This window comes from Chanodichthys erythropterus, chromosome 24 (genome assembly GCF_024489055.1).
Source record: "Chanodichthys erythropterus isolate Z2021 chromosome 24, ASM2448905v1, whole genome shotgun sequence".
Classification (NCBI taxonomy): domain Eukaryota; kingdom Metazoa; phylum Chordata; class Actinopteri; order Cypriniformes; family Xenocyprididae; genus Chanodichthys; species Chanodichthys erythropterus.
Window position 1 is genome coordinate 13,102,324 of NC_090244.1, and position 27,992 is coordinate 13,130,315.

A 27,992-nucleotide genomic window follows, 5' to 3' on the forward strand; every position below is an offset into this window, starting at 1 on the left:
AATTGATGAATTTTGCAACATTATATGAATTTGCAACAGAATTTGAATTTGTCTCATATTTGATGAAGTTTTTGTCATTTATTCTGTTTATTACTGTAAAGCTGCTTTGAAACCATCTGTATCATATAAAGCGCTATATAAATAAAGGTGACTTCCACTCTTCCTTTCAGATCAAGAATGCTGAAGGCACAATGGATCCCCTAGTTCATCTGAGCCCGCTGAGAGTCCGCATCTCTGCTCTCCCTCACCCCACGCGCCCGCCTCGTCCCTGGGCACCCAACCCTGCTCCTTTCGCCTTCTCCAGGAAGCGTCAGTAGAGTTTTCACACCGACACATGGGAGTAAGGTGAACCCTTCCTGTGTAAATATGACTGGATGGAGGTCTCAGTGGCGTCTGGTCCTGCTGAACTCGCTGACATGTGGCCTGGAGATCTGCGTGGCAGCTGGGATCACCTACGTACCGCCTCTGCTGCTGGAAGCTGGCGTGGAGGAACAGTACATGACGATGGTTTTAGGTAAGGTTTCATCTTAACTGTAGAATGTCAATCCAGTGGCTGCACTCTAAACAGCAAGGTTGTTTCCCACTAAGGGGTTGATCCTATAATGGGGGTCATTATCATAATTACTAGCTAAATCACTCGCTGCCCCATCCAGGTGGTAATCAGGTGCTAATTGGAAGGCACCGGGCTGCAGGAAGAGGCCCAGAGGCTCGAGGGGTCAGCAGCTGTATGGAAGCTTGTATAGTTTTATTACATCCTGTTAAAATTTCCTCTGGACTTTCAGCAGATAATATAGTCATCATGGGCTGCATCAGAGCCGGAAGCCTCTCTCACGGGTTATGCAGCCTAAGTTCTAATAATTTTGTTAGGGGTCTTGAGATGCATTTTCAAAAATGTCACTGTTTGATAATTGATTTGCAATTATTCCTTTGAAAAGCAGGTAGATGAAGCTCTCAGTGGTCTTGATTTTCCTTTTCCTTTTTTTTTTTCTTTTTTTTAATCACTCTTTTTGTTTTTTTTTTTTATTTTTAAAGGTGTCATAAAAAAAAAAAAAAAAATATATATATATATATATATATATATATAATATATACCGTTCAAAAGTTGGGGTCAGCAATTTTTTTTTTTTTTAAGAATTTTTTCTCTTTTTGAAAGAAATTATTTTATTATCAAGGACGCATCATATTAATCAAAAGTGAGCGTGAATACATTTATGTTATATAAGATATAAATTTCAAATAAATGCTGTTCTTTTGAATTTTCTATTCATTCAAAAATCCTGCTTCCACAAAAATGTTTTCAATATTGATAATAATAAGAAATGTTTCTTGAGCAAAAAATCAGCATATTAGAATGATTTCTGAAGGATCATGATGACTGGTGTAACTGGACATCAAAGGAGTAAATTTAAAAATATAAAAATATTTTAAATATATAAAACATATAATATTAATATATAAATATTAAATATATAAAACTATATATAAAATTAATATATAAATAAATAAAATAAATAAATATATATATATATATATATATACAATTAATATATAAATATTAAATATATAAAACATTTTAAAAATATATTAAAATAGATAATATATTAAATTGCAATAATATTTCACAATATTACAGTTTTTACTGTATTTTTGATCAAATAAATGCAGCCTTGGTGAACATGAGATTTTCAAAAACATTAAAAACATTTTAAACAGTGGTGAATATAATATATTAATTAAAAATATATTTTTTATTATATATAATATAATATCTTTATATGTTTTTTATGTACTACTAGGCCACAGCTCAGAACAATTTAATTTATGTGTCAAAAGAATCATTTTCTTTTGTCTACTAGAGACAGTGTCAAATACAGCGAGGTACGTGATTGTTTTTATTCTTTTCGTCCTAGAATAACCAGACCTATGACTCTAAATATTTGGCCTTTGTGTTTGAGATTTTTCAGCATGCCATATGAACAGATGCATTATTTTGTGCCCACAAATGGCTTCCACATGGCTTTTGCTGTAAATGAATCTCTCTCCAAGACTATTAGCCTCATAACCAAAACAGAAAAAAGCAGTTCACAAACGTGCATGTGGTCACTTCACACCAGATGGACAGAAGATATTTGGTGTGTTAATACATACTCCACACCGCTCTCTTTGTCAACAGCTGCAGTGGAAAGCAGAGAAAGATCCTTTGTGTTCATTTCCATTCACAAGCTATATAAACTCATAATGTTTTTGCATTAGAAATGCTTTCAAAACCACAAAAAAGGCCATTGTTGCTCATTTGGAGAGGCTTCATGTGTAGTTGTATGTGATTTCAGAGGTTTTGCTGGACTGTTGGGTTTTGGAGGCATTTTATTCATTTTCTGAGAAATACATTTCTTAGTCTGAACTTTTTGGAGCAGTTTGATGGTCATGTGCACTGTAAAAAAAAAAAAAAAAAGAATTGTAAGTTACCTGGTTGCCTTAAAATTGAGTTCACTGAAATAAAAAAAGTTGAGTTAATACAATGAATGCGATTGATTTAATCAACAGAAACTCAAAATATTATGTTATCTGAACTACATTAATTATCTAAGCTGATTTGACAAAAAAAAAAAAATGTTATGATAACAAACCATGAAAATATTTTTGTGTTGTGAGTTTCTTTTTGAACTAACAGTGCATTAAAGGTATACAGTTTTCTCTTGAAATTAGAACCATGACCTTGCTGTTGTTAAAGCTATGCTTTTCCTTTGAAGCTACAGGAACAATTAATGACTATAACAAATTACACTGTGTGCTATATAAAAGAGTCATATGATTAATTGTCTCAAACTGTCGCAAACAGCACAAAGGCACCTTTAAAAGAAAGTGGGCAGAAGGGGAAAGGAAAAACAGCATGTGTTGACTTACAGGCGCTGTTGAACCACATTGTTAAACAAATCTTTTTAGGCAGTTTCTCTATCATGATTACACATGGTTTGTCAATACCTGCTCAATGCATTTTTGATCAAATAAATGCATCCTCGGTGAGCATAAGAGACTTTTTTCGAAAATCTCTTACAACCTGAAATCTTTGAATGGCAGTGTATATAAGAATTTTAAGGAAGACTATAAAAATATCCAGTTGAATTTATTGTTTCAGGCATTTTGGTACCTCTACATTTTGCAGGTACACATAAATTATATAAAACACCATAATGATCATAACAATAACAAAACTATTTAGGCATTTAAGGGATAACCAAATGAAAATTATCATGCAGAGACTTCTGAGAATGTCCTTTTCATGTGTTTTATAAATTATAATTTCATTTTAAAGTAAAGTAATAATTTGATTTAATAATGCATTGTCCTGTTAAATGTAATATACTTGTCACAGTATACTTTAAACAAATTTTTTAAGAGCATTTTTACATTGCTTTACCATTAAACTTACTAACATTTTTACAGTGTGCAGTGTGTAAATGGACTCCAGTGAACTTTTAATTGCATTTTGAGCATGTTCGGGTCATCTTTCCACCACGCTCTTGAATAAAAATAGCTCCTGAAGATCTAGACATGAATAAATAGGAATCAGTGCCCAACCAGTGGACTGAGTCATCTGCTTTAATTAGAAAAGCTGTGGAGACGAGGAAGCCGAGCCAGAGATTGGTCACCTTAAACTACAGGCAGCTTTACAGCAGGCTGGAAGCCAAAAGATGAAGGAATGGAGGCCACGGCTGTGATTCTTTGACATAAATGTTGTCTCGGGTGACTATTTTTCTTTTTAAAGCTATTAGTTTAAGACGATAAACTACAGGCAAAAACATTATTTTTTCATGGACTGGTCAATTTTGAGATTTTGGGCTATTTGGCTTTTCATAATGTGTTTTTTTTTCAGACTAAAGGTTCCAAAAGGGGTTTTTCGCACCATCTGTAAATCTTAATTACACCAAATATGAGTTGTTGTCACATGCACTGAGCCAAAAATCTCCAATTTAGTAGCACTTACTCCAAACTTTTTATTCCTGTCTACATTCTAAAGGTTTTACATAAGGGTTTGTTCAGGTATCATTTGCCTAATTTTGTACCTTTCATTCCTAAAAGCATGGTGAAAATGTATTTTGTTTTGAACATTTCTGTGCTGGAAATGTATGCAAATGAGTGCATATTTAATTAGATAGTGCATCAGTTGCATATTAAAACATTTCAGAAACTTGCAAGACAAAAAAGGTTTGCAATTCTTAATGTAATCAATCAACTAGGTGATAACACTCTAAAAAATAAAACATTGGTTCAACAACAACAATAAAAAAATATGTTAACGTTTTCCACTAGAATTTTTAACTTAAGCCAATTGGGAGAATTACATTAATTCAAAGCAATATTTTGAGTTGATCCAACATAATGTTTTAAGTAAAGTGAAAACGTTTTCTAGCCACAATAAAAACACATTTCTAAGTAACATGAACTTAATAATCGTCAACATGAATGCAACTATTTAAGTTGATCCAACATAATGTTTTAAGTAAGATGAAGACGCTTTTTGGACACAATAAAACACATTTTTAGGTAACATGAACTTACCAAGCACCGCTTGTCACCATGATGGTAACTCTCCAAAAACCCACATTAACAGAAACTCTTCTAAATTAGCATAACAAAACACTAATTACTGCTAAATCTCCCTTACCATTAATCTTGTGCAAAAAACATTATATAACACTTAATTTTAGCATTTACTCTCCCTTTCAAGTGCCATGGGCAAAGCATGATGGGAAATATAAATCCCAGCCCAGTTTCACTTAACTTAAGTTCGTCTAAATTAAAAGAAGTGTTCATACAACTCAAAACAATAAAACACATTTACACGTCATCAGACTGTATTTTACGTTAATAGAACTTAAAATTAAATACATTGTTGATTAACTGAAAATGTCATGATAGTATATCAAATCAATGTGCATAATGTGTGTGTCATCCAAGCTCAATAATATAACAATTACAAGTAAAAAGTCTAACAGCATTTCAGAACTTGATTTTTTATTTCACAATAATAAATATATATATATATATATATATATATATAAGTAATGACTAAAGGTCCCCTGAATTAGTTTTTAAAGTGTATCTGTTAGTTAATGTTTTACCCTATTCACCTGGGATGTCTTGCCTTAATATTCATGTGACATTTTTCTTAGGTATTGGACCCGTTCTGGGACTTCTCTTCATCCCCCTGATTGGCTCAGCCAGCGATCACTGCAACAGTAGCTATGGCCGACGTCGACCCTTCATATGGCTGCTGTCCTTGGGAGTTCTCCTAGCCCTTTTGATCATACCACACGCTGACGTGTTGGCCGCCAACCTGAGCTGGGGCAGTACCCGCCGCAACCAGGCTCTCCAGGTGGGCCTGCTCATCCTAGGCGTGGGCCTTTTAGACTTCTGCGGGCAGGTGTGCTTTACACCACTGGAGGCGTTACTCTCGGACCTCTACCGTGAACGGGACGACTGCGGACAGGCTTTCGCCATGTTCTCCTTCATGGTTAGCCTTGGAGGTTGTGTGGGCTACCTGCTACCCGCCCTGGACTGGAGCGGTGGGCTCTTGTCCTTCTATCTGGGTGGTCAGGCTGAGTGCTTGTTCTCCCTCCTCATCCTCATCTTCGTGGTCAGCGTGTTGGTCACCATGAAAGTGTCCGAGGAACCCTCGTCCACCTTAGAACCAGGGCCATCGGAGTCCGGTCGGTGTTTTCCGCGCTCATGCTGCTATCTGTTTCAGTGTAAGCTGCGGGCTCTGAAGTCCGGCCCGCTCATGTGCCTGCTGAGGACTTGCTGGTCCATGACACCGGCCATTTATCGCAGCTACTGCCACGTGCCGCATGTCATGCGACAGCTGTGTTTGGCGCAGCTCTGCAGCTGGATGGGTGTCATGTCCTTCATGCTCTTCTACACAGATTTTGTCGGTGAGGGGCTGTATGAAGGAGTTCCCAGCGCTGCTCCGGGTACCGACCTCAGGCAACGCTATGATGAAGGTAAGACTTAGTCATCACAAAATCACATACTTTCTTAAAGCGATAGTTCACCCACAAATGTAATTTTGGCAATATTTGTTCCAAACTTGTAAGAGGTTCTGTTGAACACAAAAGAAGATATTTTAAAGAATGTTGGTAATAAAACAGTTGACAGTAACCATTGACTTCCACAGTAGGAAAAAATGGCTACTGCTAAAGGATTAGTTCACTTTCAAATAAACTTTTCCTGATAATTTATTCACCCCCTTGTCATCCAAGATGTCCATGTCCTCCTTTCTTCAGTCGAAAAGAAATTTCGATGAAAACATTCCAGGATTATTCTCCTTATGGTGGACTTCAGTGGCCTCCAAACGGTTGAAGGTCAAAATTACAGTTTCAGTGCAGCTTCAAAGGGCTTACTATCCCTATTTTACTTATGGAACGAACGCAGCGGCAGTTCCATTTTTTCTGTAAGTAGAATAGGGAAGGAGTAGGACATACAACATAAGCTTTTTGAAGAATACGAAAGTGCAGTTTTGGCGGAAGCACTTGAAAGGCGATCATTTGTTTATATAAAGCATATACATTTACACGTTTTTTGAAAATGACCGATCGTTTCGCTAGATAAGACCCTTATTCCTCGTCTGGTATCGATTAAAGCTCTTTGAAGCTGCACTGAAACTGTAATTTTGACCTTCAACCGTCTGGAGGCCACTGAAGTCCACTATATGGAGAAAAATCCTGGAATGTTTTCATCAAAAACCTTAATTTCTTTTCGACTGAAGAAAGGAGGACATGGACATCTTGGATGACATGGGGGTGAGTAAATTATCAGGAAAATTTATTTGAAAGTGAACTAATCATTTAACTGTCTGATTACCAATTTATCAAGAAACTCATTCATGTTTGGAACAACTTGAGGTTGAGTAAATGACGACACAATTTTCATTTTTGGATATGCAACTATGCATTTAAGGCACATTTTTGGTTTTTGTTGTATGCAATTCATTAGTTGAATCATCTTTTTTTTCTTTGCCACTAATGTCGTTTAGCCATGTAGGTTCTAGTTAGATAAAGAAAGAAAAAAGCTCCATGTTTGGTGTGCTTGTTTGTTTTGTCATAATGTGGCATTTCAAGCATTTCATTGTTTGATTCCCCAAAGAGATGAATGATTAATGATATTATTTATTTCAGATTGCTCTCAGACTCATGCGTCATACATTCCTACTCAAAAGGCGTTTCTGTTAATGTTTTGTTAATGTTAAGGGACATTTTGTTGGTTAGTTAATGTTTGCATAGATTCTCAGTTTTTTCTGGATTATCTCATTAGGCAGCAAAATTGAAAGAAAGGATATCAGTATATAATAATGAACATTAACAGACATTCACCTCATTTCACTGTCTGTCTATGGACAAAAGGCAGTTTTGTTTTTTTCTAAGGAATTATTTTATAGTCCGTGAACTTGTTTTCCTGGTATTGGTGGTCTTTCATTTCCGTCTTCTAGCTAGATCGTCTCAAAACTGTGAACTTGTATTCACCTCCACATGTGGCCTCCGTCAGCCTTGCGCTTGAGCTTCCAGCAATGTTCATAAACACAAATGCATGTCCTTAGCTAGTCAACAACGGGCTTACAAAATCTAACCCCATCTGGACGCCTCCCACCGAGCTTTGACACCAGCAGAAAGCTCCTTTAGCAAAACATTTTGACAGATGTGGCCAAGATCAGTGTGCAAACAAATGAAGTCTGTCAGTGCAGTCGACCGCAAACTGTGTAAGTGCACCATGCAACGAAAAATTTTTGAGATACTTGTTCATTGAACATCTCGGCCCTCTGCAATTGTGTTTAAATGATGAATTCCTTCTGTGAGGAAAGTTCCTGCCGTGTTTGAAGTACAATGCCAAAGCCTGCAAACACATGCCTTAGTCAATATCACTCGTAGGATTTATTCAAAGGAAGCATTCTCCATTATGCTCAAATGGTCAAAGCAAACTGTTTGAAATGACCTCATCTGTCAAATCTGCAAGGGCTGGGGGATGTTGTTTACCTGGACATGCAGTTGTTGAAAAGAATGGTGCACTCACTGAATTTAAAGTATAATAAAGGTCATTTAGCAATATATGTAAGGAGGAGTAATGATACACAATAGCATTATACTATAATTTATAATGAATAATTTTATATATGATACATTAACAATTTTGATGGTCCCCCAATAGACCTAACCTAACAGTCTACTAATACTCTGAGACATTAATAGCTGCAAAGTTACTTGTAGTTATCAAAATAAAGTATAACCAAAAACTGCAATATATTTTCGCACACAAACACCGTACCAGTTCTCCAATTCTCCAATGTCAACTCTGTAGGTATCCGTATGGGCAGCCTGGGTCTGTTCCTGCAGTGCGCTACCTCAACCTTCTTCTCGCTGGTCATGAGCAGGCTGGTGCATCTCTTCGGGTCCAGGACGGTCTATCTGAGCAGTATGGTGTGTTTCACCGTCTCTGCACTGGTCATCTGCTTGTCTAAGAGCGTGCTGTTGGTCACAGCTATGTCGGCCCTCACTGGCTTTGCCTATGCAACTCTGCAGACACTGCCTTACACTCTTACCTGCCATTACCACAAAGAGAAAGAGGTAGGCATTCAATGCTTAAGTATTTTCTCTCTTTGCTTGTATAGAAAATTCTGTCATGAATCAAAATGTTTTTGAAAGTAGCTTTATAATATATTTTTTATATTTTTAGAAAGGTCAGTTTGAATCCGGCTTGGACCATTTCCAGATATAATATTTGAAAATCCATGTCTGTTGTAAAAATAGTACAAATATATTGTAAAACGTCTTACAAAAACACTGTGAGCCTATATACACTGATCAGGCATAACATTATGACCACTGACAGATGAAGTCAATAACATTGATTATCTCTTCATTACGGCACCTGTTAGTGGGTGGGATATATTAGGCAGCAAGTGAACATTTTGTCCTCAAAGTTGATGTGTTAGAAGCAGGAAAAATGGGCAAGTGTAAGGATTTGAGCGAGTTTGACAAGGGCCAAATTGTGATGGCTAGACGACTGGGTCAGAGCATCTCCAAAACTGCAGCTCTTGTAGGGTGTTTCCGGTCTGCAGTGGTCAACATCTATCAAAAGTGGTCCAAGGAAGGAACAGTGGTGAACCGGCGAAAGGGTCACGGGCGGCCAAGGCTCATTGATGCACGTGGGGAGCGAAGGCTGGCCCGTGTGGTCCAATCCAACAGTCGAGCTACTGTAGCTCAAATTGCTCAAGAAGTTAATGCTGGTTCTGATAGAAAGGTGTCAGAATACACAGTTCATCGCAGTTTGTTGCTTATGGGGCTGCATAGCTGCAGACCAGTCAGGGTGCCCATGCAGACCCGAAAGCACCAACATGTGAGCATCAGAACTGGACCATGAAGCAATGGAAGAAGGTGGCCTGGTCTGATGAATCATGTTTTCTTTTTCATCACATGGATGGCCGGGTGCGTGTGCGTCACTTACCTGGGGAACACATGGTACCAGGATGCACTATGGGAAGAAGACAAGCCAGCAGAGCCAATGTTCTGCGTGTGGACGCAACGTACAGGACTTAAAGGAACTGCTGCTAACATTTTGGTGCCAGATACCACAGCACACCTTCAGGGGTCAAGAGGAGTCCATGCCTCGATGGGTCAGGGCTGTTTTGGGAACAAATATGGACCAACACAATATTAGGAAGGTGGTCATAATGTTATGCCTGATCGGTGTACAGTATGTACATAATAGGTTTTCAATATGAAAACTAAAACAAATAAAAATACACTGTAAATGACTTTATTGTCATCCTTGTATGTTTCCTATAAAATTACAAAAAGCCCGTAAATACAAGCTAGATTTGTCATATATGTGATGTCTCACTTGCTTCTCATTGCAGGTGTACATGCAAAACAGCAAAACCAAAAAAACGCACATAAATGGATTTACTATCACAAGGGATTCTGTTTGTCTGACACTAGACAATGGCCCTGGAGATCTCAACCACAAGAGTGGTGTTTCCAACGGGCATGCTCATTACAATAAAGATAATTATCCACCTCTGCACAATCAGAATGGTCTGGAATCAGAGGATTTTGAGAAACGTGGTGTGGGACTAGACTTTGCCATTCTGGATAGCACCTTCCTTCTGTCTCAGGTCTTCCCTACCCTCTTCATGGGCATGATCGTCCAGTTCACAAAGTCCGTCACCGCGTACATCGCCTCCTCTGCCATATTTGGCGCCATTGGCATCTATTTTGCCACCCACATCATCTTTGACCAAAAGGACCTCAGAAGCTGAAGAAGTGGTAATCACATGAGTCATTTCAGTTGACCTTTTACTAAGCATCATCTTAAATGTTACTGACTAATCTATGGAGCCCCTAAAGGGACAAGGTGATTGGAGGAACACAATTTTGTTCCCCACGTGAAGCTTTGTGTTCTCTCGCAAAATATCTGTTAGCTCGCGAAAACTTTTTTGTTCACTCGCAAAACATTTACGTTCTCTTGCAAAAGTTTGTTTGCTCACAAAATGATTTTGTTCCCCCAAGAAGCTTTGTGTTCGCTCACAAAAACATTTTTTGTTCACCCGCAAAACATTTTCATTTGCTCGCAAAACATTTGCATTCTCCTACAAAACATTTGTGTTTTCTTGCAAAAGTATTACATTCCCCTGAGAAACTTTGGGTTCACTCGGAAATGGATTGCGTTCCCCTGAGAAACTTTCGCTTGCAAAACATTTGCGTTCTCTCGCAAAACATTTGCATTCTCTCACAAAATGACTGCATGCAAATTTAAGTTTTGTTAGATAATGCTAAGTTTCTCAGGGGAACTTCTCTCAAAGATTTTCTAGGGAATGCACTTGTTTTTTGAGAGAACGCAAATGTTTTGCGAGAGAACACAGCTTTTTTTTGCGAGCGACCCCAAAGTTTCTCACAAATGCAACACTTCTGTGAGAGAACACAAATGTTTTGTAAGATAATGCAAAGTTTTTTGTGTGAATGCAGTCAGTTTGTGAGTGAACTCAAAGTTTTCAGGGGAATGCAATACTTTTGCGAGAAAACACAAATGTTTTGTGAGCGAACAAAATGTTCGAGCGAATGCAAATGTTTTGCAAGCGAATGCAAATGTTTTGCAAGCGAATGCAAAGTTTCTCAGGGGGAACGAAATACTTTTGTGAAAGAACACAAAGTTTTTCCTCACATCTCATCATGTCCTCTTAGGGGCTCCTCAGTCCTACCTTACACAAGTGTTTGCTTTTTCCAATGAAAGTCTATGTTAGTCCTTTGTTCTACATTTTACTGATTAATTGTTGTTTTCTTCATAGGTCATGTTTGCTTTGAGGATAAATTGTGCTTTCTCAGATCTCTATGGGACCAATGGACACATCAAACTGGACTTGATGTAATTCCTATTGTTTTAAAGACTTTTTGTAAAAAACTATTTTATTGTATATATATTTTTATATTGATAATATATACATATATTTATATCCCTATGGGAATTTTTATGCAACCTGTTTTGTCGAGGTCTGTATTTATGTAGTATTCTAACCTCGTTTGACTTGTTTGTCGAACAAATGTGGCTTAATTTTTTTTTAACTTGAAATCTTGGTCAGTAACCAAGACTAATAGCACAGTATATCAATGTATAAATCTCAGTCTGGTGTTCAAAATGACAATCTGGGATGCTTTTCTACAGGTGACTTAACACACAGGCCTAAGCTATCATGTGTTGCAAACCATCATTAACAATATGTAAATGACATTTCTATGGTGTGACTGAGTTACAGTAGGTTACTTTTACAAAACTGTAACAGTTTCATGTACTATTTAAGTTATGCATCTGTAGGTACACTCGCAGTTGACCAGAGAGTGTGTATGTGGAGGTTTATTTGTATGAGTGTAATGGGGTGTGACATTTTTAAAAGTAAGATTCTCAGGATGGATGTGTCGTCCAGTTGAAAAATCATGTTCAATCACAGCACAATGAAATAATAAAAAAGGTACTGATATTTTAATTGCTGAGAATATGTTCTTATTCCTAGATCATTTTGGGTGAACTAAAGAACACAAGCTCAATATTTTTCTCTCTGTTCCTGAATGGTTAAATGGTTTTTGGTTAATCGTACATGTCGACAGAGATATAAAAATATGGTAAACATTTTTTTTAGGCTGTAAGTTAGTGCAGTGTCATGTTATAAAGTGGATGCAGTTTCAGCACTCAAGTGACATGATGCTGCCTCACACAACTACTCAACATTTTCTTTTGTTTGTTAAATTAGACTTCTGAAGTGTTTTGACAATTAATGCAGATAAATGGGCCAGGATTTCGCTTTGAAAAAACAAACTACATTGAGCTCAATCTGGCATCCATAGGGATTATGTCTGACTCAGTTTTAATTACAGTTTATTCATTACTTTATAGGCCAAGGCCCTCAATTCAGAGAAATAATTATTTGTCTCCAATTAGAGATGATTAGTCATCTTTGAAAAACAAATATAAAGAAGCAAGGATTAAACAATTATACCATATACTAGTCTGGTCTTCTAATCGCTGTATTTGCCTTTTAATACATGATATTTCTAAATTAATATTGATATTTATGAAACTTCTTTTCCCTGTAAGGTTGATTTAAATCATAAACTTAATTTAAAGACCTCCTGTAGTCAATAATTGTATAAAATAAAAAAAATAAAAAAATCCTGTGAAAAAAAACTTCATGTCTTAAAATAGCTTGAATGTAACTCTACACCCTTGCTTCATTTAATATACGTGTATCTATAAATATGCTAATTAGCCCCGCCTCCACTCACTCGCACGAGCTCAGAGATCCACTCGGTCAACTTACTGAGGTAAACGCTGCACAATGGTATCGCTCTTTACAAAGTCGGACACATGACGGTAATTAATATGATTAGCCTTTTGCTTGACTACATTATCAAACAGCTGCTAATAATGTGTTGCTAATGTTACACAAACCATGTTCCCATTCGAGAGGCAAACAACTGCTTTCTAAATATCAGTTTCTTTAGAAACGCTTTGAACAACTCAGAACATAAGTGGAGAAATGTTCATCATAACATAATATGTTATATTAAATATACGCTATACTATTGCTAAATCTGCTATTTTTTATATATATATCAATACTCCTGCTTCAGAGCGCTCATGGTTAATGATATGCTAAAGCCCGACGGCACGTTGACGTGATTGGTTACAATTGGCAGGTTTGAGACTTTTTTTTTTTTCACTGCAGTTTTAAATATAAAATGCTCAGCAATGGTGTTGATTTATGATTTGTAATTTGCACATGGTTTGTCTTAAAGCATATTAAAACACCACATAGACATATAAACAACATTAAAAGCTTGATTTTCACCACAGGGGGACTTTAACATCTTGACTGATTTAGGTTAATTGGGTTTGAGAAGTGATGAGTTTTGGTCTTAAATATCATTAATCCCTAAGGAAATTAAAACAAATAGCCTATAACTTCCTTTAAAAGAATCTCAGATAGGCCTACAGCATTTGTTCCATATTGGAGCCTCATACTGTACAAAAGGATTATGTGCTGTATAATTATGCATAAATTATCATAATAATAGTAATATATAGCCTAATATACATAAAATGTATTTTAAAAAAAATACTTGACACACGCCTCTTAAATAGGTTTTTGATGCACTTTAGATTGCAACATTGTGATACAGCGCCACCTGTTGGACACATACTGTCTTTAATTTTGGTGTACCTGCCAGGTGTAAAAACTGTTTGTCTATTTATGTAGCCTATCTATGTATCTATCTATGTGTGTTTTTTCTATCATCTATCTATCTATCTATCTATCTATCTATCTATCTATCTATCTATCTATCTATCTATCTATCTATCTATCTATCTATCTATCTATCTATCTATCTATCTATCTATCTAAGTGCAGTCAATTAGGATATGTCAGCAATCAAAGGAGTTCAGCTCGCGCTTGGACGTGCGATACGTCCAACATAAGTTTTTTTTTTTTTTTTTACCCAGATGAATAAATCACGGGGGCATATTCAAAATATAGCTTAGTGAAAGCTTCCTGAGCAAACAGCGCAGGAAGTGTTTTGCAAGATTGACGTGGCTCCGCGGTGACAACTGGCCTGTTTTTACACCTTCCTTCTAAATAAGGAAGCGGCCCGTCGGGCATATGACCGCCGGTCCAATTTGGGAGCTGCCAACGAAGCCCATCACGCCCCATGTTCTCCCGCGAGCTCTCGCGCTCACTGTCCCCGAGGCCGCTCGCGTGGATTGACAGCGATTGGGTTTTGGCGTTCGAAGACTGACCCCCGGCGGCGGTGAGGTCAGCGTGATGTCATCCTGAAGGTGAGTGATGTCATCCCGAAGATCTCCCAGGCAAGGTGAGCTTGCATTTTGGTGAGTGTGTGGTGCTCCCCATCCAGAGAGGTGAAACATGGTAATCATCATCGCCACCACCGCCACCAGCTCAAGCTCTGCCGCCCTGCTCTTCTCATCTACCGAGGGGCTTATTGCGTTACACGCCCGCAGCCCCGACCTGCCTTCCAAAAATAAGCCCCTGCCACCATGCCGAAAGAAGAAAAACAAGAGTGGTATTTTTAGGGGCATTAATTTTGACCACGTGCCCCGAGGGTAAACCGGATGGCCACTGCGCAAAGGTTCCTCATCAGTATGTGCGAGAGCAGCGGACGCTGGACGTGGACTGCGGTTGTTCTGCTGGGCTTTCTGCTTGGGATCGTGTCCTCCTACCCCACCTCGAACAGGAGTAATGCAACTTCACTGGAGAAAAGGTGGGAGACGCTCTTCTCCCGCTCCGTTTTGGGGATCTCGGTGGAGAAATCGGACCTGAACTGGGAGAGTGACTATTTGCTGGGCATTAAGAGAGTGCGGAGGCTGTACTGCAACGTGGGCATCGGGTTTCACCTGCAGGTCCTGCCAGGCGGAAAGATAAACGGTGTCCATAATGAGAACCAGTACAGTGAGTTGCATCCAGAAATGTCATGCATGACTCGTTATACCAGGGATGCAGAAAGATTGAATGAACAGCTCAATTATTCTTTGAATTTTACAATATAGGCCTGTATATAATAATAATATATAATATATATTTTATACATAATTTATTAAAAATGTTATATTATTTATATAATTATATTATTTTTAATTATTATTATGAATAATATATTAGTTATGATGATTATTATTATTATTGAATGTGTCCAAAAGTAATGACATATCTATTAAAATAAACCCTAGTGTCAATCACTGCCGAATTTCCTGAGGCTCAAACATGACACGAATGCTTGGACGAATATAGACGGCAACTAATTTTACACAGCGTCCATCTGCTTGTCGTACATGCCAGAACTGCAGGGCTTTTTTTCCATGTCACTGTATAAAAAAATGAGCCAGAATGGGAGAAAATGCAGAACAAAGGCAGTGCATCCCCTGGATCCACCCACTTGTGCAGAACGCATCCTGCAGAATGAGTAAATGAGCTGCCTTGTGCCACATTGTCATGTATGTAACACTGATGTTCTGTTCAATCAGGTCTAATTGAAATCTCAGCGGTAGAGAGAGGAGTGGTTAGTCTATACGGCGTGAAAAGCGAGATGTTTGTCGCGATGAGCAGCCGCGGAAGGTTATATGGAACGGTAGGTATGCCTGTCGTTTGATTTCATTGTATTTGTGCAGAGTACGCCACTTCAGTTTTACTGCGGTGTAAATTGGGTCAATGGCAAATAAGGATTAATTTGGTCTTAGGCGATAAAAATGCTGATCTTTAGTCATTTAATTAAGTGCCAAGATCTTGGAATTAGAATGCAGTCTTTGCATGTCATGTGTTGGTTTCTTTAAAAGCATTTATTTAGGCCTATTTGTTTGTTCTGAAATGTCAAATGGTGTAACCATCACGTAAAACAACACAAGCATGTGAAAACATTGAAATCATTATGTTCAAAATAGCTTTCAACAAATAGGCCTAGCCTATCATAAATATCAGGACTTTTTTAGACTACCAAAATGTGCCTGTCAAAACACCACTCGAAATGTTTGACTCACAAAATATCAAATTACTGCTATTGTGCCGAACGGTTCAGTGTTGCCAAGCCCGCGGTTTTCCCGCGGAATTGGTTTACTTTTTCACTGTTGCCTTGAGTTGTTGGTCTGCAAACCTAAATAACATAATATTTAGCCTCTGAAATGTGAATTTTACCAGGGGAACCCCGCCGAAATGCAATTGACCCTTCGCCGGGAATTTTGATTGACAAGCAATCTAACCAATCATAACGCAGAATCCGCCATTTTGTCCGACAAAGCAGTCAGGAGTTAGAAGATTAACCTTGGTGGACTTGAACTTGAAAAATGGTGTGTACTGACTTCTTTCCACATTTGAAACAACATTCCTTCTCATGTTCATTCATGTTTATTTGATGCTATAAATGAACTAGTAGGAAGAGATGATCGGTTCAGGAGCCGCTTGAGCTGAGGCGCTACAGCAATCTGTCACGACACATTAAAGGGGCTATGTGTAAAATTTTTACTTTAATAAAGCATAAACATACCCCAATATGTTTGCAGATATTTAGGAAACATGCTAAGTTCACCTACTTGTTTCTCAAAAAAACCATGCTATAACCAGATTTTCTACTTTGAAATGCCCTTTCCGTGTCGGAATGTCTGTCTTTGTTTTGGTCTGTGCAAAACCGTGTGCTGCCAGTTTATCCAATAGTATTTCGACATCACATGTTGCCAGTTGGCGGAAAACACAGCGTATTGCAGCCATGGAAACCAGCAAACAAACTGGGTCAGAGAATCGCAGATTCTACCTGACCTAAAAATCCACTGCATCCATCTAAAAATCTCTAGAGGATCTAAAGAGGACACTGACAACACTTCGACAGACAAGACAAAGCAGGTTACTTGTGATATTAAACAAAGTCCCAGCTTTCAAACTGTATTTTTTTAAGAAATTTGAACAATAAAAACAGCTTTATGGCTCTTTAATGTGTCGTGACAGATCACTGTAGTGCCTCAGCTCAAGTGGCTTGTGAACCGATCATCTCTTCTTACTAGTTAATTTATAGCATCAAATAAACGTGAATGAACATCAGAAGGAATGTTGTTTCAAACGCGGAAAGATGTCAGTACACACCATTTTTCAAGTTTTAGTCCACCGAGGTTAATCTTCTAACTCCTGACTACTTTGTCAGACAAAATGGTGGATTCGGCGTTATGATTGTTTAGATCGCTTGTCAATCAAACTCCCGGCGAAGGGTTAATTGGGTAGGTTTCGTTGTGAAAACCTTGCAACCCTGGTTCTCATGCTGATCCAGGCCTGTTGGCACGGTTACGGACAGTTTCTTTTTTAACAATGGTGCTGGCGTCCTGGCGCTATGAAATCAGGATTAGAATGTACATAACCTCGGTGACGCAAGACCTGGCAACTGCGTGAAATGTGTGATAAGCTACTTTGGAGCCAGCGTGCTGCAGACGATTATCAACAGTGTTGCCAAGTCCGCGATTTTTCCAGCGGAATTGGGCTACTTTAACACTGTTGCGCGGATTGTTTTCATGTCCGGGGGTTAAAGCAACCCCAAGTAACATGATATTTATCCCCTGGAATGCAAATTTACCAGGGGAACCCCGCCAAAAACATGGATTTTCCCACCCGGAACGCGATTTTACCGTGGGACCTCACTGAAACGCTATTGGGCTAGTTTTGAGTAGCAATTGGGCAGGTTTTGGCAACCCTGGAAACCCTGATTATCACCTCATAGAAAAGTAATTTACACTAATAATACATACAGTGAACTGATATATTATATGTTTTTTAATTGGTTGTCTAGCATAATGTACCTTGCTGACAAGAAAAGCATGTAGAAAAAATGACTAAAACCATAATCCAACCATCAAACCAACTGTTTGTAATCGTACCGTGCCAAAACATGCATATGTGGAACCGTTCCTTACCGTGCTTAAAATGGTTTGGCCCAATGATTTAGAAGGGTGAAATCAAAAGAATTTTAATGTATATTTGAAAAACGTAATTGTCACGTCATTGACCCAAATGCATAGCCAACATTTTCAGTACGTTTTTGCCGTGTTTGATTAAGTTGAAGTGCACCCAAATATGAGCATCATGGCCTGGAATATGTCATTCGCTTTGGAATTTTTTTCTTTTTTTCATCTTATTTATTTACTTTTTTGATTCCTCAGCAGGCCTAGTTGATGATACATTGGCTTGTCATTCATTTTTAATAACTGTTGGCTCATATGAGCAGTGGAGTAAACTGTGATGTTGTGCATGGCTTGAATGCAAATTTGACCTACTTTGCGCTTGCATTACTTAGATGCCAGATCTCACCATGAGTAACACATTATCTTTTGATGACATAGACAGAATCATCTAGCTAAAGTGCTTCTCAACCTTTGTAACTCCATGGTCTTCTATTGTCAAAGTCAATATTCATACACATTGTTCTTTAAAAAATAACAAAAAAAAGAAGAAAAGAAAACAGTGATATAACAGGATGTTTATTATTTAAAACTGTATATTTATATATCTTTATATATAATATATAAGAATTCCTGTCCTAAAAATGTTTAGTTAGCTTCAGTCTTTTTTTCAAGCATACATATTGTGAACTTAAAGCATTGTTTAGCATACAGACTACATTAAAGGTGTCCTAGAATTAAAAATTGAATTTATTTTGGCATAGTTAAATAACAAGAGTTCAGTACATGGAAATGACATACAGTGAGTCTCAAATTATATAAATCTAATTTGTTTAAAAGACCTCCGAAGAACAGGTGAATCTCAACATAACACCGACTGTTATGTAACAGTCGGGATCATTAATATGTACGCCCCCAATATTTGCATATACCAGCTCATGTTCAAGGCATTACACAAGGGCAGAACGTCTGGATGTGCACAGCTGAATCATCAGACTAGGTAAGCAAGCAAGTACAATAGTGAAAAATGGCAGATGGATCGATAATAACTGACATGATCCATGATTACATGATATTTTTAGTGATATTTGTAAATTGCCTTTTTAAATGTTTCGTTAGCATGTTGCTAATGCACTGTTAAATGTGGTTAAAGTTACCATTGTTTATTACTATATTCACGGAGACAAGACTATCGTTATTTTCATTTTTTAAAAACTTTAAATCTGTATAATTCATAAACACAACTTAATTCTTTATAAATGTTTCCAACAGTGTGTATTGTTAGCTTTAGCCATGGAGCACTATCAAACTGATTCAGAATCAAAAGTAAACATCCAAATAAATACCATACTGACGTGATTATACATGCTGCATGACAAACACTTTGTAAAGAACCAATTTGAGGGTTATATTAGCTGTTTGAACTTTGTTTATGCAGTGTTTAAGGCAAGTGTGAGCTCCGTGGGCGGAGAGCGTGAGCATTTAAAGGGGCCGCAGCCTAAATCGGCGTATATTTAATGATGCCCCAAAATAGGCAATTGAAAAAATGAGGTATGGGGTATTTTGAGCTGAAACTTCACAGACACATTCAGGGGACACCTTAGACTTATATTACAACTTTTAAAAAGACGTTCTACGGCACCTTTAACAGTTTCACTTTTTGTGAAAGCAATACATCTACTCTATTGATCAAATCTGTTAATTTAAGTCACATACTGATAAGTTTGCTTTTCTGATGTTCAGCTGATTGGCATCTCCATTAGAAACTGCATGGGCCTTGAAAATGAATCTAACCTTGAATTCACGTGTATGTTATGTGATGACTGTGAAAGTTTAAAAATTAATTCACATTGAGAAGTTTTGAAGTTTCTTAGAAAACTGGAAATGAATTGCCTGGATTTTTAAAGCAAAGCTTTTGTCAGTTAGATCATTATTTAAGATGAACCAGTGTTGTTTTGTGAGTTTTCCTGCACTTTACCCTAGTTAGATGTAGAAGGAGAAAGAGTATGTGATGGAGAAGTGGTGGGTGGGGCTTAGAAGGAGGATGGGAGGAGTTATGCCAAACTAACTATCTAATCTATACCATTTTTAGAGGGCCTTCCATGACGAGTGCAAGTTCAAGGAGACACTGCTGCCCAACAATTACAACGCATACGAGTCTTCCATTTACAAGGGATTTTATATTGCCCTCAGCAAACATGGCCGCTTGAAGCGAGGCTACAAGGCTTCCCCAGCAATGACTGTCACACATTTCCTCCCACGTTTATGAGCAAAACTGGCAATAACACAATAATTTGCACATGTTGGATGTTCTCGTAGGTAACCCAAACATGCTAAGAGGTGAACTGCAAAGAACTAAAATAACACTTACGGTATTTATTCTCGTTGAAATAATAATAATAAGCCTAATATATGTATATTTCGGTAGCTTACTTTGTGTCTGAACTTTGTGTACATGCCATTCTTTGCTGCTTATGATTTCTATTATGAATTTATGAGAGTCGAGGAGCTTTTTTTGCCCTCTCACTTTTTATGGGTGCTTGCCATAACTGGTGTAAACCATACCTGGCGTTGGACTAACATCCTCAGCTTTTAGAAGTGAAATGGATACTTTTTATTACCTCAAAGAGCCACGTTCGCATTGGAAAAATTATGGAGGGAAAAAGAAATATCAGTTTACTCTGATCTTCATCTGTTCCGCCATTTTACGAGGGAGATGAAAGCACTTATTTTTCTGTAGTTACTCTTTTTTCATGATTAGGTGGTGCCTTAGCTTCTGCTATTCTGCCTCCTTTTGCGCATGCAAGAAAGAGGTTTTTGTTCCATATTTAGATCAATAACTAAATAACTGACGTTAAAATCTGATTGCATGCATCCTTATTGGGGGTTAAACTCAGAGAGGGACATTTTACACCTCATGTAAGGTCAGAATTTGACTGAAAGTCTTTGAACGGATAGACCTGTAAGGTTTGGGTGCTTCCACTTGAATGAATAGTGAAAATTGATCAAGCTAGTGAAATGCATAGAATTGCATTAAAGGTGCAGTAAGCAATTTCTGAGAAACGCTGTTGATATTTGAAATCTCCAAAACAAACACACACTTATAGCACACTCTTGATAGCTCCGCCCCCAAATTCACAAACACACTAGGGCTGCTTTCCACTCCAGTTTTAGACAAGCACTCACAAACTTCCCTAAGCACTTCCCCTAATGCCGCCATTTTGAAGCGCGTTCCACTTTGTGAAGTGGACGAGGGAAGTTTATATGGACAAAAGCTAGCGAGTCTTCTTCATATGTACACTTCAGGCAGCTCCGTATCCCACAATGCAACATGATTGTGACATCACCGCATATCGTGTTTAATAATTTACCCCACCACAAACAACTCTATGATATATAAAATATTTAAAACACACATATAAATACATATAGAAACAATTTTGTAAGGAAAAAAAGCAGATTCCAAGTGATCTAGGACGTTCCAATTCAGCCCATTGCAAAGGTTCTACCAGTAGTGGGCACTCTTCCAACTTAAGCAATGACATATATTCGAGTCAACGAGACTAATGCCGCTTTTCCACTGCATGGTGCTCTTTGGTATGGATCACTTTTTGGCGCTTTTCCACTGCATGGGGACGGCTCAGTATGGAACGGTACGGCTCGCATAAATAGTACCACCTCGGTTGAGGTTCCAAGTGTGCCGATCTGCTACTAAATGTGACGAGTAAATACTGCATATCACTGATTGTTCAGAGAGAATCATCACTAGCAGTGTCATTGGATTTAAAAAACACGAGACACCAAACACGCTAGATTTAAATAGTCAGTAACAGCTATCACAGTGTCATTTGTTCGCGCAACTTTTTTTAAACGACCGTCGCACAGACTTGAAAAAAGTAATGGCTGTATCATGGTCAGTAGATGAGGTGCAGACTCATTGGTAGCCGAGGAGCGCATCCACGGCAGTAGAGGTGGCGCGACTATAACGATCAGTCTATAATCCCTCCCACTTTGAAGTGGTATTAAACTGCAGTGGAAAAGCAAACCGAAAGTAAGTGAGCCGAGCCATGCCGAACCGAGCCAAGTCCTTCCAGGCAGTGGAAAAGCGCCATAAGTGAAGTTAGCTAGGGAAAGGCATAAAAAAAACAAACTGGAACGCAGCCAATGCATCACAGGCACCTCCCCCCTAATGAATGTATACACCCCTTACACTTTTCTCAGAAATCGCTTACTTCACCTTTAATCTTGAATTATGTGGCACGATTACATGATAGCATAGCTGTTGCTTAGTGATAAGGAAACTGCTCATTTTACTTATCAGATTAAAAATATTGTGCGATTAAACTTCTTTTTTTTTAATCATAGATATGTATTGATACTAGTCAGTGGTGTCTATGTTTTACCTCTACAGTCAGTGATCTCCAGTGAGGGCTCATAAACCAACATGTTGACTGCATACTTGAACTCCACCTCAAAAAGTCTTTGGAATGTAAAAACCAATACAACCGTCTTAATCTGTTCGCGATAACATGATTTGCTCATTACTTTATGTTTGAATACCAGGCATAGACCCAAACACCTGTGCACACTCTTAAATTCCCAAGTCAGTCTAGACTTTGTCTAGAGAATTTGGTCGCACTTGAAATTGAATTGAACTTCGGTATTTAGGCATTCCCCTTCCCTCACTTACAATGTCCCCCCATTTTTTTCTAGTCCTAGAATTAAAGGTATAACAAACTCCTTTAAATTCAAATAATATTAAGTTATTATTAGAATATTCAGTTGAAAGGCTGAGGCTCTTATTTTTCAAAGAGAATCTGTTCATTTTACATCTAGGTCACAGCTCAGACTGCAATACTCAAGATCTGTTTATATCTTTGCTACAATACCCTTGTATCTTTTGTGCAAAACATGTCATGTCAGAACACATGCTGGGTTTCTATCGCAGCTGCAGTGTGCAGGAGAGAATAAAAGGTTCACTGCAGAACTGGTTAGTACACATTAACCTTGCTTTCTCTTTAATGCTTCTACTTGACATTTTGAGACATGTTAATGCTACAAAGGAGAAAGATGTTATTTTTTATAACAGTTATGGCTGGGATGTTTGAGCCAGGTACACTGATATTTACACATATTTGTACTATATGCTCATGGAGTGTGTGTGTGTGAGACTTTTTCCTTAAAGGCGTAGTTCACCCAAAAATGATTTGTTTTACCCTTATGTCGTTCCAAACCTGAGTCATGTTCTTTCTTCTGTGGAACATGAAAGAAGATACTTTGAAGAATGTTTTTTTGTTCATACAATGAAAGTCAATGGGGTTCAAAACAACATTTGGAGCCCACTGACCTTCAATGTATAGACAAAAACAAAAAACAAACAAAAATGTTTTCAAAAAAAATCACAGGTTTGGAAAAACATGAGGGTGAGTAGCTATATAATTACAGAATCTACATTTTCTTTTTGGGTGAACTATCTAAGCAAAACTGAGACAATATGGGTATGGTAATTTTTTTGTGTTCTGGGTATAAAGAGAGATTTTCAGCTGTATTTTGTTGAAAATATGATCTATCTAATAGTATTGCCAACTACAGATTTAAAATTATTTGTACCCCAAATATAGCATGCAATGTGATTGCTTTAATGACACTGTCAAAATGACTGCTTTTTTATGTATGTGATGACTGATGTTAATTTATTGATATGTATCTTCACTGTCCTCTGTCACATCTCTGATCTCTTTATACTTAGGTGAATAGAATTTTGCATGGTTTTTAATGCAAAATGTCAGACGGAAATGTTGTATCTAGACGTTAGGCCCTCTAATCTAAGTGCTTATACAGAAACCGCTATTTCTCATGTAAGTTCCACCAGTTTCTTTGTACTGTACTTTGTCTCCAGCTTTGAAATGGCCCCATTTGCAGCTTGCGAGATGATTGTAAGGGGTGGTGCATGTGTGTGTGTGTGTGTGTGTGTGTGTGTGTGTGTGTGTCCTTGTACGTATGCAGCCTTTGTGTTTCCTCAGTTATGTATTCCTGCACTGAGGGGCAGACGCCCCCTCCAAATTCCCCTCCTATTTTCTAACATATACCTCACCTTCTGCCTTAGTTCCAATTTGTTGAAATGATTGTACAATTTGTTGGAGACAACAAACTTTTTGCCAATCATTGTGTTCTCTGAAAAAAAAAAAAAAGAAAAACTGAAAAAAGAGAAAGAATTCTAATATATTAAGAAAATGTTTCCTTTTATTTTTATACGTATGTGCTGTGCACAGCAGCCAACTGTATTACTGAAATGAAAATAAAAGGTTGTTTTTTAGCCTCTGTGTTTTTGCAGTATACTTTAATTATAATTTAATTATTAGGTTTTTATTTAGCCAGGTGCTTGCAAGATTTAGTTTGAGTTAGGAAAAAAAAAAAAGTGGATGGTATTTGTTGGGTTAGAGCCTCATCATGTGGTCAAAATCAGAAATGCATAAGATTCTCATTTAATTCTGCGCCTTATTTTTTTAATGTAAATTCTGTGTATTTTACAGTTTATTTCACATGCCTGTTTGTGCACAAAATGAGCAAAATTAATTAATTAATTAATTAAATAACATTAAAATATATGGCAACACTTGACTGAATTCAGGTTGATTGGGACACTTTTCCCCAGTCATCTCAATTGCACAAAGTGAAATAATAATAAAAAAAAGTATTAGCCTATTTAATAAAATTAAATATTAGTTTGCATCACCTTATGTTAACAGATACAACTTAAATGCTGAGATTATAATCAGCTAAGATTAATGCTGTAGAAGTATTGTTCATTACCAGCAAACCTTTGTCCGACAGCAACGTCATAGCACACTTGCACACTAGGTAGTAAGCACACTGGATATTAAGCACCCTAGGTAGTACTAGGTAGCACACTTGCACACTAAGTAGTAAGCACACAAGGTAATGAGCAAACTTGCACACTAGTAAGCACACTTAGTAAGCACACTTGCACACTAGGTAGCAAGCACACTAGGTAGCTAGCAAACTTGATAGTAACTTGATAGTAAGCACACTAGATAGTAAGCACACTAAGTAGTAAGCACACTTGCACACTAGGTAGCAAGCACACTAGGTAGCTAGCAAACTTGATAGTAACTTGATAGTAAGCACACTAGATAGTAAGCACACTAAGTAGTATGCACACTAGGTAGTAAGCACATTTGCACACTAGGTAGTAAGCACACTAGGTAGTGAGCAAACTTGATAGTAAGCACACTAGATAGTAAGTAGATAGTAAGCACACTTGCACACTAGGTAGTAAGCACACTAGGTAGTGAGCAAACTTGATAGTAAGCTTGATAGTAAGCACACTAGATAGTAAGCACACTTGCACACTAGGTAGTAAGCACATTTGCACACTTAGTAAGCACACTAGGTAGTGAGCAAACTTGATAGTAAGCACACTTGCACACTAGGTAGTAAGCACACTAGGTAGTGAGCAAACTTGATAGTAAGCTTGATAGTAAGCACACTAGGTAAGCTTGATAGTAAGCACACTAAGTAGTAAGCACACTTGCACACTAGGTAGTAAGCACACTAGGTAGTGAGCAAACTTGATAGTAACTTGATAGTAAGCACACTAGATAGTAAGCACACTAAGTAGTAAGCACACTTGCACACTAGGTAGTAAGCACACTAGGTAGTGAGCAAACTTGATAGTAAGCACACTAGATAGTAAGCACACTTACACACTAGGTAGTGAGCACACTCAGTAGTAAGCACACTAGGTAGTGAGCAAACTTGATAGTAAGCACATTAGGTAGTAAGCACACTTGCACACTAGGTAGTGAGCAGGAGAGCTGTCAGTCAATAAATGGGAAAACAAAGTAACTGATATTATGTAGTAAATTTAAAAGTAATGCGTTACTTTACTAGTTACTTGAAAAAAGTAATCTGATTACGTAACTCAAGCTACTTGTAATGTGTTACCCCCAATACTGGTTACAACTGCCAGTTGTATGTGATCAACAGTAGAGTTCATGGTTGGCAAACATGACCTTTGAACCAATGTTCCCCCAGTTATATAAACCAGCAGCGAGATGCCTCACTGTATCTTAAGCTCTCCAGCCTGATCATGCACACGGTCCATCTTCTCTGTCTGGCAGCTCTAAGTATCTGCACACTAATAACTTCTCATCCTATACAAAAGGAAACAATCCAAACAGATCTAACAAGTGAAAATCAGAGAGCTATGGAGGCCAAGATCAGCAGCTATTTCCTGATGATTCAATTTGGTTATAGGATGATGAAAGCCATTCATCAACAGTCAAAAGGTAAGTTTATTTTTACAATAAATGGGCCCATTTTTACATATTTTGACTTTTAATAATATTACTGACACTCTTTTATTTTATAAAGGAGAAATTTTACTGAAGAAAAGAAGCAAGGACTGCTTTTCAGTACTTGATATTAAAAATAATAATATAATGTGCTTGGATGCAACCAAAAAGCCATATATTTCAGTGAGTATGAGTTTTTTTGTTTTGTTTTTTTTTTTATTTGTTTGATCAATAATAATATTAATAAATACCGACAGCTATTTAGACATTTGTTATAGTTACTATGTTATGGATTAATACACATATGGCTAAAAGTCATAAATAAATAATAATAACTTAAAAATCCGATACCAAATAACTTTTAATTACAGTACTGTTCAAAAATTTGGGGTGAGTATTTTTTTTTTCTTTTTAATTAATAAGAATTAGTTAGAAATTAATAGTTTTATTCAGCAAGGATGCATTAAATTGATCAAAAGTGACAGTGAAGATATTTATAATGTTACAAAAGATCTAGTTTTCAAATAAATGCTGTTCTTTTGAACTTTCTATCCATCAAAGAATCCTGAAAAAAGTGCTTTTTTAATAAATGTGTGTTATCCTCAGGTTGATGTCATTAATAAGGACTGCTTTATAACAATTCCAAGAAAGAATTCCTATCAATCTACACGCAGGACTGATGCAATGATCAAGCTTTTTGGAGTTAAAAGCCACACTGAGGCTTACATTGCAGAATTACTTCTTTCTCTGCAATCAAACAACCATAAAACACATCTCAGGCTGAGAAGAAACCAACATATTGACCCATCTGATCCTTTGGGATTTGAGAATCCCAAGTCAAGGACCACCAATTATCGAAGACCAAATCCAGAGCGAGAGCGTGAGCACAGCAGTAATGTTTCTAAAGAGACCATCACTTCCTATGATGACCCTTTACACGTACTGCTCTCCAAGAGCCCAGTCAGTCCAAATTTACAAAAGGAAAAGAAACACAAGCAAGTTGCACCATCTGATCCGTTCTGAACAAATTACTGATCACACCGATCTGAAGAAGTTATATTGTAACGTTAAGAAAGCAAATGGTTCCATGGAAACATATAACCAGCAAGTATATGATGCAATCCAGGGCCTCTTTTTTAGCTCTGTAGTGAGGCTAGTTTAGGTCACTGCTTGTCAGTCCTTTCACCTTTTTAAGTCAGTTAAATTTTAAACTACCTTGCAATGCTGTGGCAATGATGTTGCGTTCATTAGAACTGTGCCTTTTTCATTGATTTATCATGAAATACTAAGAATTACATGCAGTTGGAAATTATTTTCTTGCAATGTTTGGAGTCTGCAATTTATATCACTATATTTCTAGTGTTGTCAGACATAAATATCATAGTTTCAAACATATATGAGATGGTGCTGGCCACCTCTACTGAATTATTTATTGAAGAAGTATTGATACGTTTTTATTTATTATATTTTATATTGATGTCTTTAAACATCTTCGAAAAATGATCAAATATCAATTTATCAAATGTGAAAAGAATTCCTGAAAAGATTATATAATTCAAGGGCAATTTAAACATTTCTAAGAAAGTAATTACCAGGATTCATATTGATTATAATGCATTTTGCAAAAATGTAATTAATGCATTCAAACAATAAAATTGAAAATTTGACATTTTATTTGCTTCCTGTCTT

The 27,992-nt window shown here is 37.3% G+C and overlaps 3 protein-coding genes across 10 annotated transcripts in view; all 3 read left to right on the plus strand.

Moving 5' to 3' along the window:
• The window catches only part of ferry3 (FERRY endosomal RAB5 effector complex subunit 3), a 44,238-nt gene extending 43,979 nt beyond the window's left edge, over nt 1-259 (plus strand). The window contains exon 15 of the transcript XR_010893913.1: nt 171-259. The gene's annotated coding sequence lies outside the window, so the exon portion shown is untranslated. The remainder of the gene's footprint in view (nt 1-170) is intronic.
• Nucleotides 260-366: 107 nt separating this feature from the next.
• On the plus strand, nt 367-12,885 carry zgc:77158 (solute carrier family 45 member 3). The gene is made up of 5 exons (XM_067379541.1): nt 367-514; nt 5,175-6,002; nt 8,350-8,615; nt 9,908-10,316; nt 11,336-12,885. The coding sequence occupies exons 1-4, from the start codon at nt 367-369 to the stop codon at nt 10,307-10,309; spliced, it is 1,644 nt and encodes a 547-aa protein (XP_067235642.1). The 3' UTR covers nt 10,310-10,316; nt 11,336-12,885.
• A 234-nt stretch (nt 12,886-13,119) lies between these two features.
• LOC137015080 (fibroblast growth factor 6-like) lies at nt 13,120-27,944 on the plus strand. Of its 8 annotated transcripts, none has more exons than XM_067379753.1 (5): nt 13,134-15,007; nt 15,580-15,683; nt 26,174-26,297; nt 26,383-26,486; nt 26,910-27,944. In XM_067379753.1, exons 1-5 carry the CDS (start codon nt 14,671-14,673, stop codon nt 27,324-27,326), a joined length of 1,086 nt encoding a protein of 361 aa, XP_067235854.1. In that variant the 5' UTR covers nt 13,134-14,670; the 3' UTR covers nt 27,327-27,944. The 8 variants fall into 8 exon arrangements, 7 of the variants coding, with proteins under 7 accessions (XP_067235861.1, XP_067235860.1, XP_067235854.1 ...); XM_067379754.1 differs by lacking the exons at nt 13,134-15,007; nt 15,580-15,683 and adding exons at nt 20,256-20,325; nt 22,822-23,843 and having other exon boundaries at nt 26,910-27,918; XM_067379756.1 differs by lacking the exons at nt 13,134-15,007; nt 15,580-15,683 and adding exons at nt 20,267-22,975; nt 23,735-23,843 and having other exon boundaries at nt 26,910-27,918.
• Nucleotides 27,945-27,992: the final 48 nt, after the last annotated feature.